At 48.2% G+C, this 27,938-nt stretch overlaps 1 protein-coding gene across 7 annotated transcripts in view; it reads left to right on the forward strand.

Annotated features, from left to right (window-relative positions):
* Window positions 1–27,938, forward strand: part of FGF1 (fibroblast growth factor 1) — a 124,908-nt gene that overhangs the window by 83,807 nt on the left and 13,163 nt on the right. For 5 of the 7 annotated variants that reach the window (XM_075601066.1, XM_075601061.1, XM_075601060.1 and 2 more), the window contains 2 exons: window positions 3,179–3,282; window positions 16,416–16,618. In XM_075601066.1, the coding sequence (XP_075457181.1) occupies window positions 16,450–16,618 (169 nt within the window). In that variant the 5' untranslated portion in view covers window positions 3,179–3,282; window positions 16,416–16,449. The remainder of the gene's footprint in view (window positions 1–3,178; window positions 3,283–16,415; window positions 16,619–27,938) is intronic. The other 2 variants (XM_075601064.1, XM_075601065.1) reach the window with 1 other exon arrangement.

The following is a 27,938-nucleotide window of genomic DNA, read 5'->3' on the forward strand; positions in this document are numbered from 1 at the left end:
GAAATGCAGCCAGTGGTTGTGGGTACGAAGCTGGCGTGCTCCGGTACCTCCACTGCAGTCGCGCTCTTCTCCGCCAAGGGTTCACTTAGCTCCTTAGCTGGCTCTGTAGGCTGGGGTACAATAGGCATCAAGAAAATTGCACCGCAACAATCACATCTGGGCTCCCACGCCAGGGCTCCCCTAGAACAGTCACAGGTGGGGCTAAAGCACTGTGTACACGGCTCCCCATCTACCTCGGTGATCCTGAAGTCTAGTGGCACTTGGGACATAACGGCTCCCTCGTCATAGGCTTCTTGCAAGCAGGGGCACAGTAGCATAAGGAGGTCTATTCCTGGCGCTCGCCAGGGCACATACACATTAGGGTGTATCCCCTGACAGTCTATCTCATCCTCCTGCATCATCTCATCCTCAGAGATCAGAGTGTCTATCACAGCGTCCACGTATGGTTGCAAATCACAGTGCTTGCTCCCCCTGGTGGAATCTAAAGGAAGGGCACTTTTTACAAGGAATTGTTTTTCGCTCTGCACTGAGTCACTCACATCACAGGGGAGGGGCTCTGATTTTCGCGCCAAACCCGGACAGAATGTTGCGACATCTTTCTGTGCAGGCTTGCAGTCAGCAGCACGTGCGCTCTCCTGATTTGGCGGGAGACGCCATTTTGCTGGGTCGGCATAGACTAGGGGGTACCCTTTTGAGGGGCCCCCGGGCATTAACAGTGCGGACGGTGCCTCTGCCAGGCATATATCCTCAGTGTGAGTTACAACAAAAAGTATGGTTTTCCATGTGGACGTGGGATCTTGTTCCTCCTCTAAGACACATGCCCACGGCCACCCAGGAATTTTACACATACCCTCCCGGACCTTCATTGCGGGTATACTAGCGGGTATGCCTCCTACCGCCACTACCTGGCCAGGCTCCATATACTGCCTCAACGCCCAGGCAAGGACCTCGTCTCCGGACTTCGCAAACATGGCGACAAAAATAGGGATGGGACAATTTAGAAAAAAATGGACAGGGCACCCCAGGTGTATCTCAGCAGCGCCTCCAAATGTAACGGGTATTCCACCCCACCCAATCTCATATGTAGTGTGGGTGAGTAGAACATGTAGTGTTACCGTTGTGGTGCGTATACCTGCAGGCTCACAGGAGGTCTGAGCCTCCGCTAATTAGAGCCTGGGGTGAATCCTCTGGAACGAATCTTGTTTTACAGCGCCTCCACCTATGTAGGATTCTATGGACGTGTAGAATGACCCTACATAGGAACCCAATTAGAAACCACACACACAGTCAGTGATTATAATAACTAAGGGCTTTACTATGAACATAGAGAATATCATAATCATTTACATAACCTCATAACTTGTGTCCCTCTCACGAGGAGACACTACCCGTGACGTCTCGCAGGACGTTTCCCCCACACTAGGTGATCCCACCCAGTGTCCAGTGAAACCCCCACACCCAATGTCCCGTACTCCTACGGAGATAGTCAATGGGTGACTGCGCAGTCACTAAAACCCCTAGGCCTGTTGGTGCACATGTGTTGGTATAATACCTGCCGAGCACTCCGGTGCTCGGGTCCGCAACAGTCTTCTCAAAGGATCAATCGGCGAGGACTCCTCCAACCGAACTCCTGCACTTGTGGACCGCTAGGGCGGTCCCTTCGGGAACACAGTCTCTGTGGACCCCAACGTGGGTCCAACCGCTTTCCGGGAACAGCAACCGCCGCTATCCCTATCTATCCCTAACGGGCAGTAGCGTGACAGGAACCCTAACCTAGGGCCTGTCCCTGATGTACCGCAACCTGAGGTGACTTGGGGAAACTCCTAGGGCCTGCGGGGTAATAACCTGCCCCACTCTCCTAGCTACCCAAGTCCCTAATCCTCCCTATAACTAGCTACTCGCTACTCCTAACAGCCTGCAGCAGACACACAGCTCTCACCGTCCGCCTGCAGACATTCACACACGCTGCACACACTGCGCCCAGCACATGCAGCGACACACACACAGCTGGCAATCGTACACAGCCACCTGGATACCCGCAGCAATAATCCACTGCACACACTCTGTGCCTATTTGCCAGTGCGCACAGCACTACCCGCTGTGGCACTGCCAAACCTGCACCTTACACACACTAAGGGTGACCTTCCTATCTAGGGCCGTCCCTTATCAGTTACCCACTAACCTGGTGGGGAGTTGGGGCCTACCTGGAGGGTGAGGGTACCTATCTGGATGCAGGAGCTGCACTCACTCCCTGCATCCTTCCTTCGCCTTCAGCTCCGCTGCTCCAACTAACTAACTCATGCAAAGCCCGGGAAATGTATCTCTTTTCCCGGGCTGAGCTTCCTCCAGCCCTATTGGCCACTATCAGGCACCTGGTGCCTGTCTCCCTATGCCTCCTGGGAGTTGTAGTTCCCAGGAGGCTGCTATAGCGTTGGGGCCGCGTGCGCGCTTCTCCTGCGCATGCGCGAACTACTAATGGCTGCCGCAACCCTTCCTGAGCTGTCCCTACCAGCCCTGCGCATGCGCGACTCTGCCCTGTCTCTGGGGCTCTTCCTGGCCTCGCGCGATCACTGCGCATGCGCGAGTCTCTCCGCAATGGCGGCGCCCTGCTCTGCGGCCGCCGGGACCTTAGAGACGCGATCGCGGCCTTAGCAACGGCCCGATCGCGTCCCTGGCAACCGGCCGCAGGCAGGAGAAGCCGCGCTGCTCCCTGCTCCAGCCCCCACCCTTGGAAGCAGCCGTCGGGTCGTTCGGCACCCGCGCTCGAGCTGCTCCAGGGGAGGGGGGTCTCAAGGAGCTGCTGGAGACCAGGGTTACACATATATATATATATATATATATATATATATATATATATGTGTGTATGTGTGTGTGGTTATCAATTTGGCTTTAAAGATATGGTATAAAATATTGATTTAAAGCTCTTGGAACTTTATTTCAGAACGATTTCTACAATACCCTATGTATGCTGCAAAAACAGAAATTAAACTAGTCCCTATATAATAATCTCTTTTTATTCAAAATGAAAATAGAACTGTTAGTTTGCAACTAAAAAGTAGTGGCCCTTTGGGTCCATAAATACAAAAGTAATGGTACTCTGTACCTCCAACGTGGATCACTGTGGGCCTGTATCTAATATATAGATGCAACCTGTGTTTTTTTCCTCTGATCATTTTAGACAGAAGCCATTCGTGGGCCAGAGGAAGTATTCACACCCAGCATTCACCGACCCCCTGAGGCAACATCACTTCTGTAGGACATTCCACATCTGTTATCTCCCAGGTAGGCACTGCTGTAAAGAGACGGTGGCGGATAAGTATAAAGATTGAACTATTTGCTCCAAAACACACTTTCGTATATCAATTTGCACCAGGGACATGTATGAAGCTTGTTACTATCAGCAACACAGTGTTTTGTCTAACGATTCAATTCAACTAATATGCATTCGTGGGTGAAATAGAACATTTTCATAGCCGAGTAATTTTGCTTTTCACTTTCTTAGAAGGGATTACAACTCCCCATCTTCCGCAGTGGTGTAAAAAGTGCAGCAACGATAATTAATTCTTACAAGCACCAATCCCACAGCTTTCCATCCGGAGGGTCATCTGATCAGGAGAAATGTTATGCTGTAGAGCAGGAGGTGTAGTTTTTAGGCTTTATTAGTATCATCAATGTTTGTGCTGCAATAAAAAAAAAAAAGAATTGGGGGGGGGGGGGGGGGGGGGGAGGGGAGCAGTGTGGAAAACGGACTATTTTGCTGTCTGTGCATGTCACATTCTGCAGTGTAGAGCACAAAAATGCATATACCATATGGCAATAAAAACATTACCGAGGTACAATAAAATGTTCACCAAGGAGGCACTGAGTCTCTAATAGGACATAAACAATGAAAAACAGACTCTGAATGTAGCGCACTTTCCCCCACCCCCTGTGAGATAGGGCAGCTATGGTGTGTGGTGCTTTACCTGTGGCTCACAGGAGGCCTGAACCTCCGCCGCTGGGAGCCTGGGGTGTACCTGATTCGATGGGTGACAGGGCCTCCACCTACGCGGGATCCTAACTATGTGGGATAGCCCCGTGCAGGACCATATACGTACAATACACACTGATGTAATAAAACAGTAGCACTTAACTGTAGACATATAAACAATGACACCACTACTGTAATACTAGGCCTCGCAGGGCCGCAACCCCTCACCGTGCCTTCCCAACACCGTGTCCACACCCCTGCGAGTTTACCCCAATGTACTGAGGCACCGTACCGTCCCAGTGTCCCCAGAATCAACCACCCACCCAAGTGTGTGAGACAGCGCTGCCCCACTAATGTGAAGGTGAGTTGGTGCATTTAGTTGGGTACCTGCCGGGTGTGTCCACACCCGGGCGCGCAAATGCTGTACTTGTGATGGGATCCACGGATCCGTTACAGTAACCCGCAAAGCCTCCGCCTCTATGGTGGCTGGGTCCCGAAGGGATTGATAGTTGATTGTCTCTGCAGTAGATGGGTGTCCGGCCCCAGAACACCTGAGGCCAGAATGCAGCTACTTCCTGGCTGTGTCCCTCACTATTACGCTACAGGGGCAGTGTCCCTATCTATGGGCCTGTCCCTGCAGCAACCACAAGCTGAGGGGAGTCGGGCCTAGCTGGGGCCTAATGGGGGTATCTGGCCTAGTGCAGGTGCCACAGACATCTGCATGCATACACCCTACCCTAATGGCATCCCAGCTCCGACTGCCTGGCTTGCAGCGCGCCAAATGTAACAATCTCCTGCTGCCGAGATCCTCCTAGCCCTATTGGCTGCCTTGAACATGTGACTCGCAACCCCGTAGGCTCATGGGACATGTAGTTCCCATTGCAGAGCCTTCTAACATTGCTCCCACCTGCGCTTGCTACTGCACATGCACAATCCTCCTAATGGCCGCCGGGCTCATCTCGCGCTTGAGCGAGATCTCCTAACATGGCGGCGCCCTGTACTGCACTAGCTGCGGGTCTCCGGCGATGTGCTCACCTTCCTAGCAACCTCACATACAACTATACCCACAGCCACCGGAGGGTAAGAAGAGGGGGGAAAAGCGCGGAGGAACCGGGGAACCAGAGGGGACCTGGTTACATGAATTTTCAAAATGTAGCACAAACATATTAGAAGATCACAAAACAACAGCAGAATGGCGCACTGATTGGCAATAAATTTATTAAACCCAGGGGTCAAAACATGACAAGAAACATAATATACATGAGATTCGTGTTAACATTAAAACTAACTACTAAGGAGGTGGAGGGGCACGAGATCCCACTGCTAACACAGTGTATATTGTATTGATTTGATTTGGAGCTTGGGTTTTGACTAACAGTGCCATCACAAGCGATTGCAGTGCCCTTATCTGTATTTTATCTGTATAATTCAGTGAGTATTGGGTCCGGACCCAAATGTTGTGTTAGCAGTGGATCTCGTGCCCCTCCACCTCCTTAGTAGTTGGTTTTAATGTTAACACGAATCTTATGTATATTATGTTTCTTGTCATGTTTTGACCCCTGGGTTTAATAAATTTATTGCCAATCAGTGCGCCATTCTGCCATTGTTTTTTGTTCTCTGTGAGCTCCCCTTAGGAGCTTACGCTTTCAGGGTGTGTGGAGTCCCCTGGGCAGATGGCAGCAAGAGGGCTTTTGTATCACCTACACAGCACCAGCGCGGAGTGACATTCTTGCATATTAGAAGATCACATGACTTTCTGAATCTTTAATTGCCTCTTCGCCTTGTGGCCATAACACCCCACATACCCCCCTGTTATAATACAACATCCAAAACACCAATTGTACCTTCTCGGTGGGACAAACCACATTATATCACCAACATTCCATGAGAGAAGACCACCATGCCCTGCCACTCACCATTAGAGCTACCTCTTCCACCAAACACAGGCTCTAGCACCACATCTCCGACCATGAGAGGACACCACCATACCCTACCACTCACCATTGGGCAGTAGCAGGTTTTCTCCTGTAACAGATTTTCTGGCCTGACTGACCCACCCAATCTCACATTGGCCCCTGTGGTCTAACCAGCCCCCATTACATGGTCGTGTCTGGTGGTGCACCTGTTGGCAACAGGACTCCTGAGTCTCCCGCATGATATTGTGTGGGGAATGCCAACCCAGACAGGCAGCTGAGGTAGTGTGTGTGAGTCGTACCTACATACAGTGCAGCGCCTCCACCTCATCAGGATCTCTGCGTCCGCAAGGAGATGGTTCTGATGAGGAACTCCTTCTTGGTGGTGCCTTCCACTGGAGAGTAACTCCACACTCACACAGTGGGGTTGTCTTTGAACAGGGCATCTTTATTGTTGCTTGGTGGTATGGGCAAGCTGCCCCTCACAGCTAGCAGCTTAGCCGCTCATCTCTCTGCTGCACTCCATCTGGAAGGTTCCTCCTTCTCCTAATGGAGTTGCTTTCCACCTCTCCCCTCAGGAAGATTCACCAGCTTGTCTCTCTGCTTTGAGCTGCACAGCCTCCAGCTATTGCATCAGACACTGCAACACTGTTGCAGACCTCCACATGACTCTCCTGAACAGAGTCAGAACACCAATAGAACTGAACTCCTAACTTTAGGCAGTTCTGTGTCTTATATCACCTCCAGAAACAGACACCCTCTGTGTCACTAAGGGTGGACACAAAGCATGTTGTCACTTCCTTTGGGACATATGACACCTCACCAGGGTTTGAGGGCAAACCTCCATGATTGTTGGTGGCAATCCTGCATACTTACCAGGTTTACTGCCAGCATGAGAAAGAGATATGTACACCAATTTTACACATGGCTATATTCTCCCCCTGGTGGAACCCAATGTCCCGACTGGGATCTAAATTTGCGGAACCTTCCTTCAGGTAGCACTGCAAAACACAACAATACATTATTACAGTACATATCTTCATCATAACATAATAACAGCTACATCCTAGCTTAGATGTGTAACAACCAGGATTACTCCCTGCTGGAGTATCCATTACTGGTACTACCATACCCTCTTAAGGTGGCCTGCGCACAGCATGGTCCACTGGGTTTAGAGCAGCAATGCTATAACACTCTGGGTGACATACTGGACAACCACAATCAGCCCATAACTCTGGCATGGATGCTAGTGGACTGAGAGGATCATGCCCATACACTTCCTTAAGGCACTTCCTGGAAATGTAAGACATCTTTTCTGCTGTCTCATTATACCAATTCTCATCTGATGTTTCACGATCCCAATTTTCTATGGAACTATCATAATCCCAATTTTCCTCATCTGATCCTTCCTCATCATCAGAACTATATCCCCTATCCTCATCAGTGGAACCCATCTCAAACTCAATTTCTCCCTCCCATGGATGGTGAAAATAAAGTAACAACTTTTGGCGATTCCTGGCAACTCTTGCCGACACTGGAGAGTGTCCCCGGGCAACAGGAGGCTCCCCGGGCAACAGGCACAATATGAACAACATTACTCAAATCCCCAGACATCCCACTGGAATGAGTGTGCATACCATAACGCTGGACTCCCCCTTTAGCCACATGCTTGATTACAGTAGGATTCACCCCCGGAGACTTCACATAGGTTAACACTTCCCTCCCCGATCCCTCATCGGAGGAAAAGCAATCACCCCAGTCCAGGTTCTCCCCAGTCCGTTCATCAGCGCTGCCCCGTGACTCCCCAGACAAGCCTTTCCTGGAGTGGGACCCATAGGAAAAAGTGACCGGGGCAGGGGCTTTAACTATGGCTGGGGGTGGGGCATAGGGATATACGGCCGGCATCCGCGGGGCTACAACCCGCAACTTCTCACTACCTTGCCCAGTGCCATCGGACTGGCCATCCAGTTCTCCCGCCTCGCTGCTCCCAGGCTTCCGCAGGGCCTGCCAGCTCTTCCCGGATCCAGGCGATCTGGTGCAGCTACTTGGTCGTGAGGACGCGGCCATTTTTCACCCGGCTCCGCTGTGTCGCCGGATGTGATGTCATGGATCTCGCGGGACTCACCGCCATCTTGCGTTGGGTTCCCCACTGAACCTCTTCCTCCAGAACGACGTCCGCTGCCGGAAGTGAGGGCTCTGCTCTCCGCTCCGCTTGGGCCTGGGCTAGGCCTCTCTCCGCCGTTGCCACCACCGGCGCCTGGGGAGGGCAAGGATGTCGCTTACCGCTCCGTCGGCTCGGGATGGTTCCTCCTCCGCCGTCCGCTCTGCCAGTCACCACGGCCATGGGACTCCGCCTCTCGGGTTGTTTCTGCACCGGCGACACGAGACTCCGCTCCGCCGCGACACAGGTAAGTGCCGGTTCTTTCCCAGCACCGCTGTAGTGGTCCGCCGGTAGGCGCGTCACCACCGTAGTCAGAGTCGCCTGTTCCTCGTCCGAGGAGTTGAACTCCGATTCAGGGAGTGGCACTCCCGTTGGGGACCGACGGTGAGGTTCCGGGTTCTCACCGCGTTTGTAGGCCCCTTTCTCTTCAGGCTCTGTTCTGATCATTAGGAGCGATCCCCATTCTCCGGGATCAACTGGTTCTGCTTTGACCGAGAGCGAGGCTTCAGCTGTCAGTTTAGCTGTGTCCGCTCCCGCCTCCACGGTCTGCCCTGGTACGAAGGGCTGCACGGCCCCTAGGTAGTGGATGCCACATTGGGGGCATCTAGCCGTTGTGCTGGCTTCTCCACCGGGCAACCTGCACTGCATGCACAGGCACCGCAATGTCTCCTTGTCCCAAGCCTTGACTACCTGGAAGCCTCCTGGCAATGAATAGGGATATACCCCAATGTCCATCTCGCTCTTTGTAGTGCTGGTTACGGGAGACACTTTGCCCAGTGGTCTCTCCTGTTCACCAGCTCCTCGCAACTGTGGGACAGGAAGCTCACATCCAGCTCCTCCCTCAGACAACTCGGGTCTCGCTTGGCAGAGGTAGAGACCCCTCCCCCTGGTGAATATTTGGGGAGGGTCCCACAGATTCACGTTATGGCCCATAATTGGCTCTGAGTTGTCACAGTCCTGGAGGGCGCGGCCACAGCTTTCGCGCCACTACCCCCAACAGGGTGGGGTTCTCTCTTTGGCGCTAATCCCGGCCAACTGTCTGCAACTTTTGCATTTGCAGAATTCTCTGCACTCGGCCCACGCAGTCTCCCAGGGAAGCGGGAGCCGCCACCTTGGTTTGCCCGGCCGTTTACAATCACAATTGAGGTAGATCTTTGCATGGGAATCGCCGTCTGGCAGTCAGATTCTTCAATTCCACCGCCCACAATCACAATGTCCTCAATACTGTCCTCCAGGGTAGCACCCCGCGGTCCTAGGCAGGACCAAAATGGCGCGGCCACAGCTTTGGCGCCACTCCACAGCATGCTTGCAAAAGTCCCTTCTGCCGCTTGCTCTTCAGTGGAACGCACGCCACGTGCGCTCCCTCCATCTGCCTCTGTCCGCCATCTCGGACCTTCCGCGCCGCGCGGATCCTCCATTCTTGCGGTCGCCATAGGTGTATTGTATTTGTGATTATTGTACATGGAGCTCCTCTCTGCGGGGCAGCTGCCATACCGGTACAATAAAGATTGCCCGATGCACCACCTTGTGTACCTAATGTAGGTCTGACTCATGTTGCACTACCTCAGGCTAGGCTCACTCTCTCTGTGTATGCTGTGTCTCCTTCCTCCCAGTCTGTGCTCCCTTCGGTAAGTAGTCTGGAATGGACTAGAGTACTCTGGCTCTTCCATGCAGTACTTGGGCATCTACCTCTCTTGGTCAGCCTAGCGCAGACCTCTCCAGGATTCCTCACCACCGTTAAAAGGCTATCCCTTTAGGCATCCTACCAACTAGCACTACCTCAAGGTGACTAGGACAGCTATAGCCCGGCTCCAAACCCCCAACTCCTTTCAGGCCCCTAGGTCGTCCCTGCGACTGACAAACTCCATCAGCCCCCTGACTACCCCTAGGTCCGTCCCAACACAGCACAAAGTGGCAGCATACACTCTCCCTGTTTCCCAGTGTGCCTAGCAAAAGCCTGTCCTGTTGACAGGTATCTCAGCAGCGCCTCCAAATGTAACGGATTTTCTGGACGTGACTGACCCACCCAATCTCACATTGGCCCCTGTGGTCTAACCAGCCCCCATTACATGGTCGTGTCTGGTGGTGCACCTGTTGGCAACAGGACTCCTGAGTCTCCCGCATGATATTGTGTGGGGAATGCCAACCCAGACAGGCAGCTGAGGTAGTGTGCGTGAGTCCTACCTACATACAGTGCAGCGCCTCCACCTCATCAGGATCTCTGCATCCGCAAGGAGATGGTTCTGATGAGGAACTCCTTCTTGGTGGTGCCTTCCACTGGAGAGTAACTTCACACTCACACAGTGGGCTTGTCTTTGAACAGGACATCTTTATTGTTGCTTGGTGGTACACTGGCGACACACTTTATTCGAGCTCGGCTAGTCCCACGAATTCGGGTATACCCGGGTGTATTGAGGTTTGTGACTGTTTTCTGCCCGAGTGCATTGAGGTATTTTCCAAGCAGGGATTGAAGCATTTTATTCCCGCTAGCTGCAATACTGCACAGTATATATATATATACTGCATTACAATTCATGAATTTATGCCATCTGGTAGACATGCGAAGCATTGCAGCCTATTAAATCCTAATCATTATCATTTAACAGATCAGCCGCCCGTCAGCCAGGCATGAACCCAGGCTGGGAAGGCAAACGCAACGGGGCTTGTCAGAGGTGAGGAGCGGCGCATTCCAGGTATCTGCCAGGTACATACTGGGTATTTGCTCGAATAAAGTGTGTCGGTGCAGTATGGGCAAGCTGCCCCTCACAGCTAGCAGCTTAGCCGCTCATCTCTCTGCTGCACTCCATCTGGAAGGTTCCTCCTTCTCCTAATGGAGTTGCTTTCCACCTCTCCCCTCAGGGAGATTCACCAGCTTGTCTCTCTGCTTTGAGCTGCACAGCCTCCAGCTATTGCATCAGACACTGCAACACTGTTGCAGACCTCCACATGACTCTCCTGAACAGAGTCAGAACACCAACAGAACTGAACTCCTAACTTTAGGCAGTGCTCTGTCTTATATCACCTCCAGAAAACAGACACCCTCTGTGTTACTAAGGGTGGACACAAAGCATGTTGTCACTTCCTTTGGGACATATGACACCTCACCAGGGTTTGAGGGCAAACCTCCATGATTGTTGCTGGCAATCCTGCATACTTACCAGGTTTACTGCCAGAATGAGAAAGAGATATGTACACCAATTTTACACATGGCTACACTCCCATCGAGCAAGTGGAAACAGAGGAGATATTCAGTGCATCTCTCTGGCAACGTCATTCTGCTGCTGTGACACAAAAATGAAACATTGCCATTTAAACACATTGCTATTAATCCAGAATTACATACAAAGGAAGTAGCATGCTTTCTGTAGTTTCTCCTAGCTTTATCCTACCACTTCCTACCTTACCACTTCCTATTTAGACATTATGAATCGATTATTACTAAGGGTGTGCTGGTGTTACCACCCACCCAGATCCAGGAACACATCTTCCTTGCATCTTATTTCCCCTTTCTGCTCAAACCCGCTCCCACATTTTGCTCACTAAAAAAACTCCCACTAAATCAGTTATTGCCAACCTTTTATTGTTTGGAGGAACCCTTGAAGTATTTCATAAAATTTCGGGGAACCCTATCTGGATGACACATATTAGGTTCAACAGGGGTAAATCACAAGATAGACGTGTAAAGCAGAAGGGTTAATAAATAATAATTAACTCATACTTTTTGAATAAACAATGTGTATATAATTTGTAATGATTTTGGTTTAAAATTATTGTTTTTTATAAAGTCGTTAACGAAAAAACAAGTTACATTTTAATGTTTTATAATATATTCACAATTGAAAATAATACAAGTTTCAATAGAATAACATTGATTCTAATTGTCTCCTAATTTAATGGGAAACTTGGGCTTGCTTTTTTGAACACAACAACTTAATCCATGGTCGCAGCTTTGATAGGCACACACCTGAGGAAAGGCTGGTATCCTGCTGTTGCCGGCGGTGGAGGCAGCAGGCAGCAGAATGGCAGAACATGTAGGACTGCACGCACGCGATCGCTCTAGCTAGCAGCAGGCACCGGAAGTGCCGCACTGCTAGAGCCCGCTCCTACCCTGCAGTCCTGAGAGTGGGCTCTGCGGGTGGGGCGACGAGGGGGAGAGCCAGGAAAGCTGTCCCAGGCCGCACAGTAAGTACGGTCGGCCCGCATGCGGCCCGCGATCCGTGGTCCGTAGGTGGAACCCCTGAGACTGCCCAACCTATAGAAGAAGTGGGACTTGGCAGTGGATACAACACATTGGAACACATCCAAGTCGTACAAGAAGTGATTTATCGAAGTAATTTATATGATCTACCAGGATCCGTAGGTTACAAATAAGCATTTGATTCTGTCTACACCTCACTGTTGTAAATTCATGAAGAAGTCAAAATGTTGAAGAAGCATACATTGATATTATAAGGAACATTTATGAGAATGCCTCAACAACTATTAGACTACATAAAGATAAAAGCAAGATAAGGATCAGTGAGCCTGTGCGATAAGGGGACTCAAGTCTACAAGCTTTTCACAGCAGCACTCTATCTCCCTCTTTCCCCCCTCTCTGCCTCTCCAGCAAAATGCCCTATTTCAGGATATGGAATCTTTTGAGCTACGATTTGTGGACGAAACTGCAAATCATTGGTGGAAATGTGATGTTTTCAAAATGTTTAGTCCTTTAAGGATTGGCAAAATGTTTAGCCAGGAATCAAATTTGAAAAGAAAAAGCTAAGAATGAAACATTGCATTTTGGATAGTTTCGCACATTTCTACAAGAGATCACAAAAGACCAAGATGACAAAAAGTAAGATGGGAAGATGAAATTTGTTGGAGTACTGTGGAGAAAACAGACTTGCAACCGTAATACTTGGAAGATCATTTGGGGAAACCTTCACCCAGCAGTGAATTGACAAGGACAGAAAATTATAGGATGATGATATGCATCATCATTTATATATTTTAACGTTTTTAATATATGGATGTAATTTTTAAACTTTGGAATTCTTTTTGTGCTACATTGGCCTATAGTCCTATTAGCCACCTGTGACTTATTGGACTGTTAGCTATTCCTGTTGAGGGGGAGATATGTGTTCTGGGAGGGGGGGGCGGGGGTAGGTGGCTGGGGTTAACTCCTTGTTCACCTTAGCAGTTAGTAAGGCATTGGTAGTGTAGTGTTAGGAAGGTATTATGTATGTATGTATATATGTGTGTGCGTATGTATGTATGTATGTATGCCTTTATTTATATAGCACCATAAAAGACATAAAAGTAACATTTAGGAAAAAGAGTCCCTTCTCCGAAGAGCTTACAATCTAATTTGTTGGTAGGAAGAGCGTACAGAGTTGGTAGGAGGGTGTTCTGTAAGTGCGTCTGCAAGGAGCCAAGGTTAATGTATGAGGTGTTAATTATCAGCCATGTAGCTACTCATATGCTTCAGCAGGTGTGTTTTGAGGTGGGCCTTTAATGTGGATAGGGAGGGTGCTAGTCGGATTTTGAGGGGAAGGGCAGGGCAGTCAGTGAGAAGGGTTTAAGGTGGGAGAGGGCTTTAGATACAAAAGGGGTAGAGTGAAGACATCAAAAGTTGGGATGGTGTATAGCGAGAAATTAGGGCTGAGGTGTAAGGAGGAGCAGAAGAGTGTAAAGCTTTAAAAGTGAGGAGGTGTAAGGGTTCCAGGCCTGGGTTTGGCTGGAACTCACCCATACATGGCTATAGAGGTTCCGGGCAAATCTCTCCCTAAACTGAGCAATTGGGATCAGCTGTTTCTGAACTCACATTCCAGTTACCTTGTTGCGGCCTTCTGTGCACCTCTGCCCCTATTGGCTGTCCGTGCTATTTAGGGTCAGTCTTTCTACCAGGAAGGGGCTGAGCATAATTCCTGAATTCTTTCTTTTGTAACCTATGCTTGTCACAAGCATCTCTGCTTGGCCTGTCTCAGGCTTTCCTGAGCTGAAGCACCGGCGCTGGATCCCCTGCACTACAACTTCACTGTTTCAGTGGCCTGTCTGCAATACACACTGCTTCCAGAGGCCTTTATTGCTTCCAGTACCTGCACTGCTTCAGGAAGCCATTCCTGTGCTGAAGCCCCTGTGCTGAAGCTTCTTGTTTCCTGTAGCCTCATCCTTGCAGAGGCCATTCCTGTGCTGAAGCCTCTGTGCTGAAGTGTCCAGTCGCTGAAGCCTTTCCTGTATCATCCCCAGTCTGACCTCGACCATCGGTACTGTACTGAAGCGCTTGCGCTTGATCTCCTGCGCTACAGCTTCACTATTCCAGTGGTCGTTCCTGCTTTGGAGTCTCCTCCTTCCAGAGGCTTCATTGGGCTGTAGCCCCTATGCTAAGCCTTCCCTAATGCCGACCCCAGCCTGTGATCCTGACCATTGCTACTGTGCCGCCTGCCTTGACCCCAGACTGGACTTTGTTTACTCTGATCTCTGTAACCCCAACTTGGCTACCCACAACGATGGAATTCGCAATCCGGACCCGGCTTTGCAGCTTCAGGTCTGTGTTTCTCTATCTCCACCTCAACCCTGCGGTCCAGTCCTGATTTGTGGTGAGCAAATCCATTACAGGAGGAGAATTGAGTGTGTGATACAGGATTTGATAGGAAGCCAGGAGAGGGATTTCAGCAGGGGAGACACTGAGACATATTTCGGAAATAGTAGCGTGATTCTGGCAGCAGCATTTATGATAGATTGTAGGGGAGACAGGTGTTAGGTACAGGAAGATCAAACAGCAGGAGGTTACAGTAGTCGAGACGGGAGAGAATGAGGGTCTGTGTCAGAGTTTTTGTAGTCGAGCAGCAGAGGAAAGGTTGTATCTTGGTAATATTGCAGAGGAAAAAACGACAGTTTTTCTCTACCTTTTGAATGTGAGAGGAGTTGAGTGTGACCCCTAGGCAGCATTCTTGGGCTACTGGGTGAATGATAGTACTTCCAACAGTAATGTGGAAGGAGGTAGTAGGGCCAGATTTGGGTGGAAGTATGACGAGTTCTGTTTTTGCCATGTTAAGTTTAAGTTGGCAGAGGCCATCCAGGATGATATCGCAGAGAGACATGCAGAAACTTTAGTTTGTACAGCAGGCAGTGGTGGGATTCAGCCGGTTCGCACCGGTTCGTGCGAACCTGTTACTGGAATTTTTCAAGTTCGCAGAACCGGTGCATTAACCGGCAGTAGAATCACATGTTTCAGAGCAGGACTGCAGGGGAGGTGCGCCATCTAGCTGTCTGACCCGGAACTTCCGGTGCCTGCAGCTAGAGCTCCTCACATCCTGCTCTGACTAAAGTGTTTTGACACCGGATGTAGAATGTCCTTTTTGTTAATTAGTCTAATGTGCTCAGAGATTCTAATGTGTAACGGGCGTATCGTTCTGCCTACATACTTGAGATTACAGCCACAGATGATAACATAGACCACATAATTCGTGTGACAATTGATAAAGGTGCTAATCTTATACCTGTTATTGGGATATAGTGTATGAACCCTTTTCGTTGGTAAGGCATATGGGCAGTATCTGCAAAACCCACATTTATGAAAACCTTTTGGTATATTGGTAATGCGTGGTTGATGAAGACTTTTAGAGATGGAGGAAGCTAAAGTTTTAGCCTTTTTGAACGCAAATTTGGGCCCAGGAGAGGGACTGGGGGAGATGTGATAGGGACTCTCTGCCCTCCGCCCCCCCATGTCTCTCTCTGCCCTCCCCCCATGTCTCTCTCTGCCCTCCTCCCCATGTCTCTCTCTGCCCTCCCCCCATGTCTCTCTCTGCCCTCCCCCCATGTCTCTCTCTGCCCTCCCCCCATGTCTCTCTCTGCCCTCCCCACCCCATGTCTCTCTCTGCCCTCCCCACCCCATGTCTCTCTCTGCCCTCCCTATCCCATATCTCTCTCTGCCATCCTCAGCCCATGTCTCTCTCTGCCCTCCCCCCATGTCTCTCTCTGCCCCCCATGTCTCTCTCTGCCCCCCCATGTCTTTCTCTGTCTTCCCCCTCCCTAGTCTCTCTCTGCCCTCCCCCTCCCCAAGTCTCTCTCTGCCCCCCCCCCCCATGTCTCTCTCGGCCCTCCCTGGTCTCTGCGGCCCTCCCTGGTCTCACTAATTTATGATTAATATAAGGTCTCTTCTATAGAATTTTATAGTATGCCAAAGAAATCATATGCATTATAGTTCAGTCTCGGTGGCAAATTTTGTTTATGCTTCATTGTTTTTCACAATTTGGTATAACTCTCACTTCGCCTTTCACTCCCCCCTCCCTCCTCCCAAAGTAAGAAAATGGCTAAATATCTGTAGTGTAGGCACAGAGCTAGGCACCTTGCTGCTATTATTGGTGTGAGCATGTTGAATTTCTTGCAGTATTGAAGGCCCAGCAGTGGGGGACGTCAGAAAGATGGCTGAAGGGGACATCACAACATTCGCTGCCATGATTGAGAAATTCAATCTTCCGATGGGCAATTACAAGAAACCTAAGCTCCTGTACTGCAGTAACGGGGGGCATTTCTTGCGCATCCTTGCAGATGGTGCAGTGGATGGCACAAGAGACAGAGATGACCAGCACAGTAAGCAATTCTACCTTATTTCAGTCACTACCCTGGGCCATACATTTGCATAATGTCATATTTCTGCATTTTCTGATTACATTTGCCTCAATATGATTTAGAACCTCTGTCACTCAAGAAACTAAATGTATACTGTGAGCCTCTGCCTTACTTGAAAACAGCGGTTCCTGAATCTTTTACAATGCAAAAGGTTTTGCTTTTGGGATCCACATTCTCCTAAGCTTTATGGTTGGGCCCCCAAAACGCCAGTTTGAAAGAATAAGGATTTTTGGCTTGGTTGTCTATATTCATTGGATCATTCATGCAGGGAAACTTCCTTACTTGTCTTCGTCTATCTTCTAGTGTGTATGTCCCCCATTATTAGAGCCTCCTGGGCGTCTCCCTATTGGCGTCATCAACCCTAGTTGGGAAACACCAGTGTTATGCATTACTGACAGCAAATATTATTGGAATAATAAAAATAAACCATATACCGCTCCATAATGACATGTCAATATTTCAAAATGATAAAGAAATACTTTCTGTACCTGATAACTAACTCCAAATTTTTTAGGACAGTTTTGTCCAGTTCCTGTCCATGAGCATTCTGGGATTTGTAGTGTTGCTTTTCAAAATACAGATACAGATCCATAGTGTAAATTGTAAAATGAATATGAAAACCCAGAAACATGGATTATTATTTTTGCATGAACCCTGCTCTCTGTTAAAGCAGCAATAGTCCCCAACATAAATTATATATTGTTTACCTTATTTAAACCAGCAGGTCCCCAGAGCTTGAAGTAAGATGCTATATTCCGAGGGACCCTCTAGCTGAAATAAGATTTATATATATCATCTACTGTATCATCTTGATAAATGTCTCATTGTAGACCGGAAAGTCAATCTCATGCTAATACATTCATATCACTGTTTCAAATGGAAATAGAGTGTGCTGGACTTTCGTTCATTATCATGCAGCTTTTCAGCCTGTGCACATCATTATGATCTTTTATGGAGTGCCAAATACTTTGTTCATCTGTATATCTATTCATGTGTGTATACATATCTGTGTGTCTATACAGTATATGTGTATGTACTGCATGTATATATGTATGTATGTGTGTATATAATATATATATGTATATATATATATATATATATCCCTCTGTCTATCTCTCTCTCTCTCCTCTCTATCTCTCAGAACAGGTTAGTGCTTTAAACGGAGTGTGCAAAATGTAAATCAATTCAAAATTGAGGTTTGGCGCATAGTTCCTAATTTTGCAAACAAGAAGCAGAAACCCACAGATGGGAATCACAATATGTCACACGGGAGCACTTGCAGGGTATATATTTAATCAATTACCCATAATTCTTCATATGAATGAGTCGACATTTCAAAACAATTAAAATACAACGAATCACACTCTGAAATTACTAAACACACCAAGTACCTGGGTACACAGTAATCTAAACAGAGGAGACACCCTATTGCAAAAAATATATCAAACTGATGAGATTAATGTTACCCAGGGCATGATCCTAATGAAAATCATGGGCAAAAAAATGGAACTGCTGTACTAAACCTGAGTTCCTATGAACATGCTTATACTGTATAAGTCCATAGAAAGTCTAGAGTTCATTCAGAGTCCTCTCAGGTTCTCCATATAGCAAATGCCTTGACTGTGCACCGCTTCTCTGTTTCCTTAGGTCACGTGATGGCGTGCTGGTGCTTGAGCATGTAGACAAGCCCGACGTGCATTTCGCTGTACATTGCTTTTTCAGGGGTACGCGCCAGCACATGGATAACATCGATCTCTTCAGTTTGATATATTTTTTGCAATACAGTGTCTCCTCTGTTTAGATTACCGTGTACCCGGGTACTTGGTGTGCTTAGTAGTTCCAGGACTGGAATGCTGGTGTACCTTCCAATTGTAGTCACATGGTGACTTTATATTGTTATATTGGACTAGACGTTTAGTGGGTGTGATTCTTTGTATTTTAATTGTTTTTAAATGTCGACGTTCATCTTAAGTATTTTTGATAATGGATTAAAGTATTTTTTGTGGATTACATACCCTAGGAGTATGCTCGTGTCTGAGGTATTCTGATTCCTGTCTGTGGGTTCCTTTCTTCTTGTTTGCATACTTATATTTTGACCTCAGAGGTGCGCCACTGTTCTCTTGGAGAGATATATAAATTACTAGTAATAACTGTATATGAGATTTCAGATTGTGTATATATACATCTACACATAATTGATTGTACACTGGTGCATGTTCCTGCTTTTAGCCTTTATAATTCCTAATGTCAACAGATTCTAAACCTGTTAAAATATGGATATAAATATTAATGCAATAAAAACATGTCACGCTTGTACTCCTCACACACAAGCGCCAGGGAAAGGGAAGGACCCGTTAGCGAGGTGGGGAAGCCGCAGGAGACACGAATGGGAGCGAGTTGCCGCACAGCTGGAGATCGGCGCACGTAGTCACGTGTGCGCGCAGCGCGCATGAGAATACGCGACGCGCCCGGAGGTGCGGAGCCAAGCTCAGAGACACGACTAGCCCAGCTGCAAGTGTGCGCATGCTCTGGCAGCAGAGCGGGGATGCGCATGTTCTCAGGCATCAATGCGGGGAAAATCCAACGCTTCAGCACGGGAGTCTGGAACGGGAACTAGGAACATGGAACAGGAACATGGAACTAGGAACATGGAACAGGAACATGGAACATGGAAGGAGCCGGGGAGGTAGAGTCCAGAGCACAAGGTAACATCCACAAGGGAATTGCTTCTTGGATGATGTCCAGCCTCCTTAAAGGCATAGTGCCAGACACAGCAAGGTGCAGCGAAACTAAACATAACATAAGGGTTCTTAGTCTAATCCATTGGCCAAGGAATTATAAGCCTGCTACCACGTCAAGGTGAACCTTACTAAGCAGGTACCTACACTACCCAATGGTAAACTAACCTCAGTAGTAAATGAGTGACTGTCCCAGTTTTCCGGAATCCAAAGGAGATGAGTAAAGGTCCCAAGGAGGTCCAGGCAGGAACAGCATGCAATGGTAGTACTAGTAGGCACCAGGGCAGGCAGCAAATGACTAATAGCAATCAGAAAGTCAAAGAGAGGCTTACTTCCTGTCAGGAGAAAGAGGACAGGATTTGCCAGGAAGCAAAATTGCGTTGTTTGCTTCAGAATCCTTAAAGACACAGGATCTTGACTCGCAGCTAGAGAGCGGCGATCAGAGTAAACAGGTACGGAAGGAACACGCCGCAGGGGGCGTGTTCCATGCATCGTTACAGTACCCCCCTCTTAAGGATCGAACTCCGACCGATCAAACAGACTAAGGGGCAGCGATGCATAGGAAGATAGACTCGCAGCTAGAGGGCAGCGCCCGCCACACAGAGAATCAACAGGGAATCTTGACTCGCAGCTAGAGGGCGGCGCACGCCTTACAGGGAGACATCAGGGAAACTAGGCACAGGTAGAGAATACGCCACAAGGGGCGTGAAGTTGACTTGCAGCTGGAGAGCGGCGCACGCCGCCACGTGTACGTGCCACGCGTGAGAGAATGGGGACGCGACCGGGGGTGGCCGGGCTCCGAGGTACGAGTAGGAAACCGCGGGTGCGTGCATGCTCTATAAGGAGAGTGGGAACTGAGATGCGGCAAGTAAGGAGGGAGCACGCCACAGGGGGCATGTTCCCCGATTCCTTACAGTATCCCCCCCCTTCAGGATCGGACTCTGAACGATCCTTACTAGACTAGGGGGGACTAGAGGATCTCCCAACATTACAGGAGTACAGGAACCAGGAACTAGGAACATGGAACAGGAAAGAAGGCGGGGCCACCTCTGTGGGTCCGTTTGTTTGGCTGGACATAATGTCACGCTTATGCTCCTCACACACAAGCGCCAGGGAAAGGGAAGGACCCGTTAGCGAGGTGGGGAAGCCGCAGGAGACATGAATGGTAGTGAGTTGCCGCGCAGCTGGGGATCGGCGCACGTAGTCACGTGAGCGCGCATGAGAATGCGCGACGCATCCGGAGATGCAGAGCCAAGCTCAGAGACATGACTAGCCCAGCTGCAAGTGTGCGCATGCTCTGGCAGCAGAGCGGGGATGCGCGTGTTCTCAGGCACCAACGCGGGGAAAAGCCAAAGCTTCAGCACGGGAGTCTGGAACGGAACTAGGAACTAGGAACATGGAACAGGAACATGGAACTAGGAACATGGAACATGGAAGGAGCTGGGGAGGTAGAGTCCAGAGCACAAGGTAAAATACACAAGGGAATTGCTTCTTGGAGGACGTTCAGCCTCCTTAAAGGCATAGTGCCAGAAATAGCAAGGTGCAGTGAAACTAAATCTAACATAAGGGTTCTTAGTCTAATCCATTGGCCAAGGAATTATAAGCCTGCTACCACGTCAATGTGAACCCTACTAAGCAGGTACCTACACTACCCGACGTTAAACTAACCTCAGTAGTAAATGAGTGACTGTCCCAGTCTTCCGGAATCCAAAGGAGATGAGTAAAGGTCCCAAGGGGGCCCAGGCAGGAACAGCATGCGATGGTAGTACTAGCAGGCACTAGGGCAGGCAGCAAATGACTAATAGCAATGAGAAAATCAAAGAGAGGCTTACTTCCTGTCAGGAGAAAGAGGACAGGATTTGCCAGGAAGCAAGATGGCGTTGTTTGCTTCAGAATCCTTAAAGACACAGGATCTTGACTCGCAGCTAGAGAGCGGCGATCAGAGTAAACAGGTACGGAAGGAACACGCCGCAGGGGGCGTGTTCCGTGCATTGTTACAAAACAGAAAGAGGAAAGAAGTTCTAACATTTATTTTAGCTTTCAAAATAAAGTGGAACTCCAAGTCTGTAAATAATAAAGTTATAGTACGCCAGGCAGATAAATAAAACAGTGGGGGCATTCTGTACCCGCTAATACTAAACACTACAACCACTGCCAACACCAAAAGTGGTAAAATAGTAAAAAGGGTAAAGAAATAAACATTATTTATAAATTGTGTAGGACATTTAATTAATGGTGGTCTGCAGATTCTGTGGCCCATAATTACTTAGCAGTCTCCTGCCATTAAACACCGTCCATCCCGTTAACTTCAAAGTGCTGTAAGTTGTCTTCCAGTTCCAGAAGGTGTTTAACAGCTGAAGACTGCTTAATAATTATGAGCCACAGATTATGCAGACCAGCATTAATTATACGTAAACATTTTATACAGTATTATATTAAAAAACATTACTAGTATCATATTTTCCATTGGTAAAAACTAAAGTGTGTGTGTGTGTGTATGTATGTGTATATATATGTATATATAGTCCACACGAAACCAGTCAGCACACTGAAATAAAGCAAAGGGCAGATGCTAGTCCCATAGAGCTGCACACAACATGAGAACCAATCCAAAGACCAGTAAAGAGACAGCAAACTGCACAGGGTTAATCCAAAATTAGTTGTATTCAAAACATAGATACACGTAAGCCGACGTTTCGGCCCCACATGGAGACCTTCCTCAGGGCCGTGCAAGGAAGGTCTCCATGTGGGACCGAAACGTCGTTCTCATGTTGTGTATATATATATATATGCAAATACAGCTGTCTGTGGGTGGTTTTCTGGGTATGCACTTTAACCCTGGCTGTGCTCAAAGCTGTGACCATGCAGCAAGCTTAAGCCTATAGGGAACCATGTTAAAAATGGTTTTTGAGGCAAAAAGTGACACTCTGTGCTCATTTGCATGTCATTTCCCAGAATCCCTTGCTGCAGTGGAAGTGTTGTATGCTGGGTGATAATGGGGAAAGGCGGGGTTGCAGACCTGCCTAAGACGTGCAGATGAGCATACAGTTGTATTTGCATATTTGCTTTCCTGTGGAGGGTTTTTGTCACTTTTTTTACTCACCATAACTTAACTCAGTATTATGGTATAGCCCATCCCATAGCCTCTTTGCATACCCAGTTAAAATCAACCCCACACTGATGAGACCCATTAAGGTCGAAACAGCTGTCTGTGGGTGGTTTTCTGGGTATGCACCTTAACCCTGGCTGTGCTCAAAGCTGTGACCATGCAGCAAGCTTAAGCCTATAGGGAACCATGTTAAAAATGGTTTTTTGAGGCAAAAAGTGACACTGTGTGCTCATTTGCATGTCATTTCCCAGAATTCCTTGCTGCAGTGGAAGTGCTGTATGCTGGGTGATAATTGGGAAAGGCGGGGTTGCAGACCTGCCTAAGACATGCAGATGAGCATACAGTTGTATTTGCATATTTGCTTTCCTGTGGATGGTTTTTGTCACTTTTTTTACTCACCATAACTAAACTCAGTATTATGATATAGATATATATATATATAGATATATATATATAGATATATATATATATATCTATATATCTATATATCTATATCTATATCTATATCTATATATATATATATATATATATATATATATATATATATATATATATCTATATATAGATATATATATATATAGATATATATATATATATCTATATATAGATATATATATATATATAGGCATACCCCGGTTTAAGGACACTCACTTTAAGTACACTCGCGAGTAAGTACATATCGCCCAATAGGTAAACGGCAGCTCACGCATGCGCCTGTCAGCACGTCCTGAACAGCAATACCGGCTCCCTACCTGTACCGAAGCTGTGAGCAAGTGGGGAGACTATAGAGCCTGTTACACACGCGTTATTTACATCAGTTATGCACGTATATGACGATTGCAGTACAGAACATGCATCGATAAGTGGGGGAAAAGGGAATGCTTCACTTTAAGTACATTTTCGCTTTACATACATGCTCCGGTCCCATTGCGTACGTTAATGAGGGGTATGCCTGTATATATATATATATATATATATATATATATATATATATATATATATATATATATATAGGTAAAAAAAAGTGCACCATACAAATTAATATACAAATGTAAAGTGACACAAACTTATCATAAAGCTTTCCCTATTCAATGATTGCCACAGAGTCCTTGATCCCACACTGGATCAAAAAAGAAGGAAGAGTCCCACAAAATGACTTGAAGCGATGAACTAAGCACAAAAAAGGATGGGAAAAAGGAGAAAAAGGCCACAATAGTGTAATATGTTCAAATATTCAACTCACAAATTGCTCCTCTTGATTATATAGCATATATCCAGCATAGCGATTAGTTGATTTCCAATCTGTATTTTTTCTTTCTTTGCGTCCTCTTAATTCCCCTGGGGATGGAATCTGTGTGTCTTCTGCATTGCTTCTTTAGCCAGTTGGGCAGTTGGTTTGAAATCAAAGTTACGGGATTAACCCTAACCCTACGCGTTTTGCTATGACAGCTTCCTCTGTGGTGGTGGTTGACTATTCTGTCCCTCCATATAACATATTCAATTATTCCATTAATAACAATTGATTTCTAGACATTTAAATATATATATATATATATATATATATACATAATATATATCAATTAATCATTGACGCGTGTGTGTATATATAAATATAATAATTTGTCATAATTATTCACTGATTAGTAATAAGATATAAAAATCTATATATCTACAAATTAGCTCTTGTTGAGATCTTTTAGTCCTTACACATGATTTTTAATATGATGAAATGTAAGCATTGTTGAGATTATAATTGTAGAATGAATTCATTATTTTATATAAAATATTTAAATGTCTACACATCAATTATTAATAATAGAATAGTTGAATTTTATGTGGAGGTAAAGAAAAGTCAATCATCCCAATTGAGGAAGCTGTCATAGCGAAACGCGTAGAGTTAGGGTTAGTACCGTGGAGTTTGAACATTTAAAACCAACTGCCCAACCGGTTAAAGAAGCAACGCGGAAGACACACAGATTCCACCACCTGATGACATCATCAACTGGAGCCAGCGACGAGCTGACATGGCGAGTTCGTGTGGAGATTCGTCCATGCGGGAGCTGTGCCATGTGGGCCGTGCTGGGCTATGTCCCTGAACATTCTTGTTTTCTACAGAATGGTGAGTGAGATTTTAAAGTGGGATATTATATATTATACGCTAGAACTGTACTATGTTCCCTTTCTCAATTTTCGAGGTGTGAATTAAGAGGACGCAAAGAAAGGGAAAAAAAATACAGATTCGAAATCAACTAATCCCTATGGTGGTTATATGCTAAATAATCAAGAGGACACATATGTGAGTTGAATACTTATTAAGCGCTCACTCCAATTTTCGAATTTCAACGTATTACACGATTGTGCCTTTTTTCCCCCTATCCTTTTTTGCACTTTGGGCCCTGGTGTGTGGCTTTGTGATTGTTATATATATAAGTAAGTAGAGGATCCAGGGCACTTCGGATTTGCAAAAAATAATTTATTCTCTTAGTGGCACTAAGAGAATAAATTCTTTTTTGCAAATCCGAAGTGCCTTGGATCCTCTACTTACTTACATGTATCGTGAGAATATACCAGACAGTTTTTTTCCTGAACCACAGAGCACCGGTACTTTAAACGCAAGTATATTGCTAATGTAGCGGTCATGTAAAATGCCTACAGTCATCTCTCCTGTTGGCAGTAAGGCCTGGTAAGTATGGGCATGCCAGCAGTAATTATGGAGGTTTCCCCTCACACCCTGGTGGGGTGCTCTGTGTATGGCTGGGACTGGTCACATGCTCTGACTCCATGGTTAGTGATGTCAGAGATGTGTCAGCCTCAGAAGCTTACATAAGGCACAGCACTGTGTCTAAAAGTTAGTTCTGTGTGTGTTGCTGAGGAAGGAGTTCCAGCTCGTGTCAGAGCTGAGGAAGGAGTTAAAGTTCTATTAGAGTGTCAGTTATGTTATAGTAACTCCATGGGAGGCTGTGTCCAGGGACCTGGCACAGGACAGTGATTCCTGCGGGAATAAGTGAATCCCTGATCTGGGTGACATACCTAACTAAAGGGAGCACTGGCGAGATGAGCGGCTGAAGATACTCCTTGTGGAGGGCAGTTGCCCACCGTGTCAATAAAGATGAGTTCAGCCAGAAACCCTCTCGTGTATCTATCAAGAATGAGTGTACAGAGAGGAGCACCACGGAGGAGTTCCTCGCCAGGATCATCCCCATGCGGACGCAGGGACCCTGGTGAGGTGGAGGCGCTGCACTGGAACTAGGTGAGACTCAGCACACTACCTCAGCTGCCTGTCTGACGGGTCCTCCCCACACACCATCATGCGGGAGACTCAGGAGTCCTGTAGCCAGCAGGTGCACCATATGACATATCCACACTGTAATGGGGTCCGGTTAGACCACAGGGGCCAATGTGAGATTGGGTGGGTCAGGCCGGGCCAGAAACACCGTTACATTTGGAGGCGAGCTGCTGAGATCAGATCCGTCAACAGGACAGGCTTTAGCTAGGTCACTGGGAAACAGGGAGAGTGTCTGCTGCCACTTTGTGCTGCGTAGGGACGGACCTAGGGGTGGTCAGGGGGCTGACGGGATATTGTCAGTTCGCAGGGACAACCTAGGGGCCTGAAAGGAGTGAGGGGTCTGGAGCGGGCTATAGCTGACCGAGTCACCTTGAGGCAGTGCTAGTTGGTAGGATGCCAGAAGGGACAGCCTGTTAACTTGGTCAGGAGTCCTGGAGAGGGTCTGCGCTAGGCTGACCAAGACAGGTAGACGCCCCAAGTACTGCATGGCAGAGCCAGCCAGAGTACCTAGCCATTCCAGACACTCACCGTAGGGAGCACAGACTGGGAGGAAGGAGTCACAGCAGACACTGAGAGAGTGAGCCTAGCCTGAGGTAGTGCAACACTGAGTCACACCTAGATAAGGTACACATGTGGTGGTGCATCTGAGCTAATCTTTATTGTACCGGTGTGGTGGCTGCCCCGCAGAGTGGAGCCTCATGTACGACAACTGTTACGAGAGAGTGGAGGAGCCGCGTGGCGCGGAGAACGTAAAATGGCGGACAGAGGCTGATGGGGAGGGCACCCGTGGCGTGCAACCCACTGAAGAGCAGACTGTCGCCGAGTTGTCATTGACCAGGCTGCTCTGGAGCGGAGCGAAGGCTATGGCTGCCCCGTTTTTATCCTGTATGGGACAGCGAGGGGCCACCCTTGAAGAGTGTGAAGAAATTGTTATAATTGGGGGAGAACCCCGTGAGGAGAGCGAACGAATGGACTTTTTGGGCTCAAAAGTCAACCAAAATGGCGGTTCCCGCTTACTAGGGAAACCGCATGGGCCAGGCGCAGAAAAAATGGCTGCTGCAGGACTTGCACAGAGCTGGCCGGGAATGGCGCGAACAGCAGAGCCCCGCCCTGAAGGGGGGCATGGCGCGAAAGCTATGGCTGCGCCGGAATGGACAGTGACTAATTCAGCCCCTGTGCTGAGTCAACCGTTGAGTTTATGGGACCCTCCCCTGATTTCTACCAGGGGGAGTGACTTTCAACTATGGCCTGTGGGAATGCACCTACTGGGCCCAGGGACTGATATCCAGACGGCGCCACTACAAAAAGTAGTTCCGGCCGTGGAGGTGATTTGCAAGCAAAGGTACCTTGTGCAAAAAGCTGCTGCAAGGAGAAGGCGGGAACTAGCCGCGGGAAAAGACTCCAGCTCTGAGGAGGAAATTGGCGCGAAAACGCAGACCGCGACCACCAGGACTGAGAGAGGTGCGGCCTTAATTAAGGGGCATGATATTCCCCTGTGGGACCCGCCCATTATTGCAACCCCTGGGGGCGGGTTCCAACTCTGTCAGAGAAGGGAGGAGCCAAAGCAGGGAGTGGCGGATCCAGCAACTTCCACCAGTCAGTTGCGAGGAACCACAGAGAAGGAGAGACCTGTACAGGAAGTGACTCCTGTACAAAGAATGGCCTGCTCCTCCACTGTGGGCACTATGGTCTCCACCCAGCCCTACTCAGTGCCCGGCGGAGTGCTGGTGGTGAGGGTGGCCAATACTGAGACGGTGGTCGGGCTCTGCCTACAATGCGGGCTGCCCGGAGGTACTGTGAATACGATGGCACGTTGCCCTCATTGCGGGACTTTGTATCTGTGGCCTATGCCCACATTCGTTCCAATACAGCCTGCTGACCCCCCGGTGGATGTGACACGGCGCTCTGCTGAGTCCCCGGGCGCGCTGTGGATCAACCGCGCGAGTCCCGGAGACAGGGGACTGGAGCCGGTCAAGTCGGCTGGGTCACTGGCCATTGAGGCGGCTGGATTAAACCCCGCGACAGGGGCAAAGAGACTTTCACCCCGCCCCGAGACCCCTAGGTCGGGGCGAGGGGACTACTCTGATGAGGACCTCCGTGAGCTGGCGGTAGCAAGAACGGAGCGGAAAAGACAGACGGGGAGAACGA

This window comes from Ascaphus truei, chromosome 5 (assembly GCF_040206685.1).
Source record: "Ascaphus truei isolate aAscTru1 chromosome 5, aAscTru1.hap1, whole genome shotgun sequence".
Lineage (NCBI taxonomy): Eukaryota > Metazoa > Chordata > Amphibia > Anura > Ascaphidae > Ascaphus > Ascaphus truei.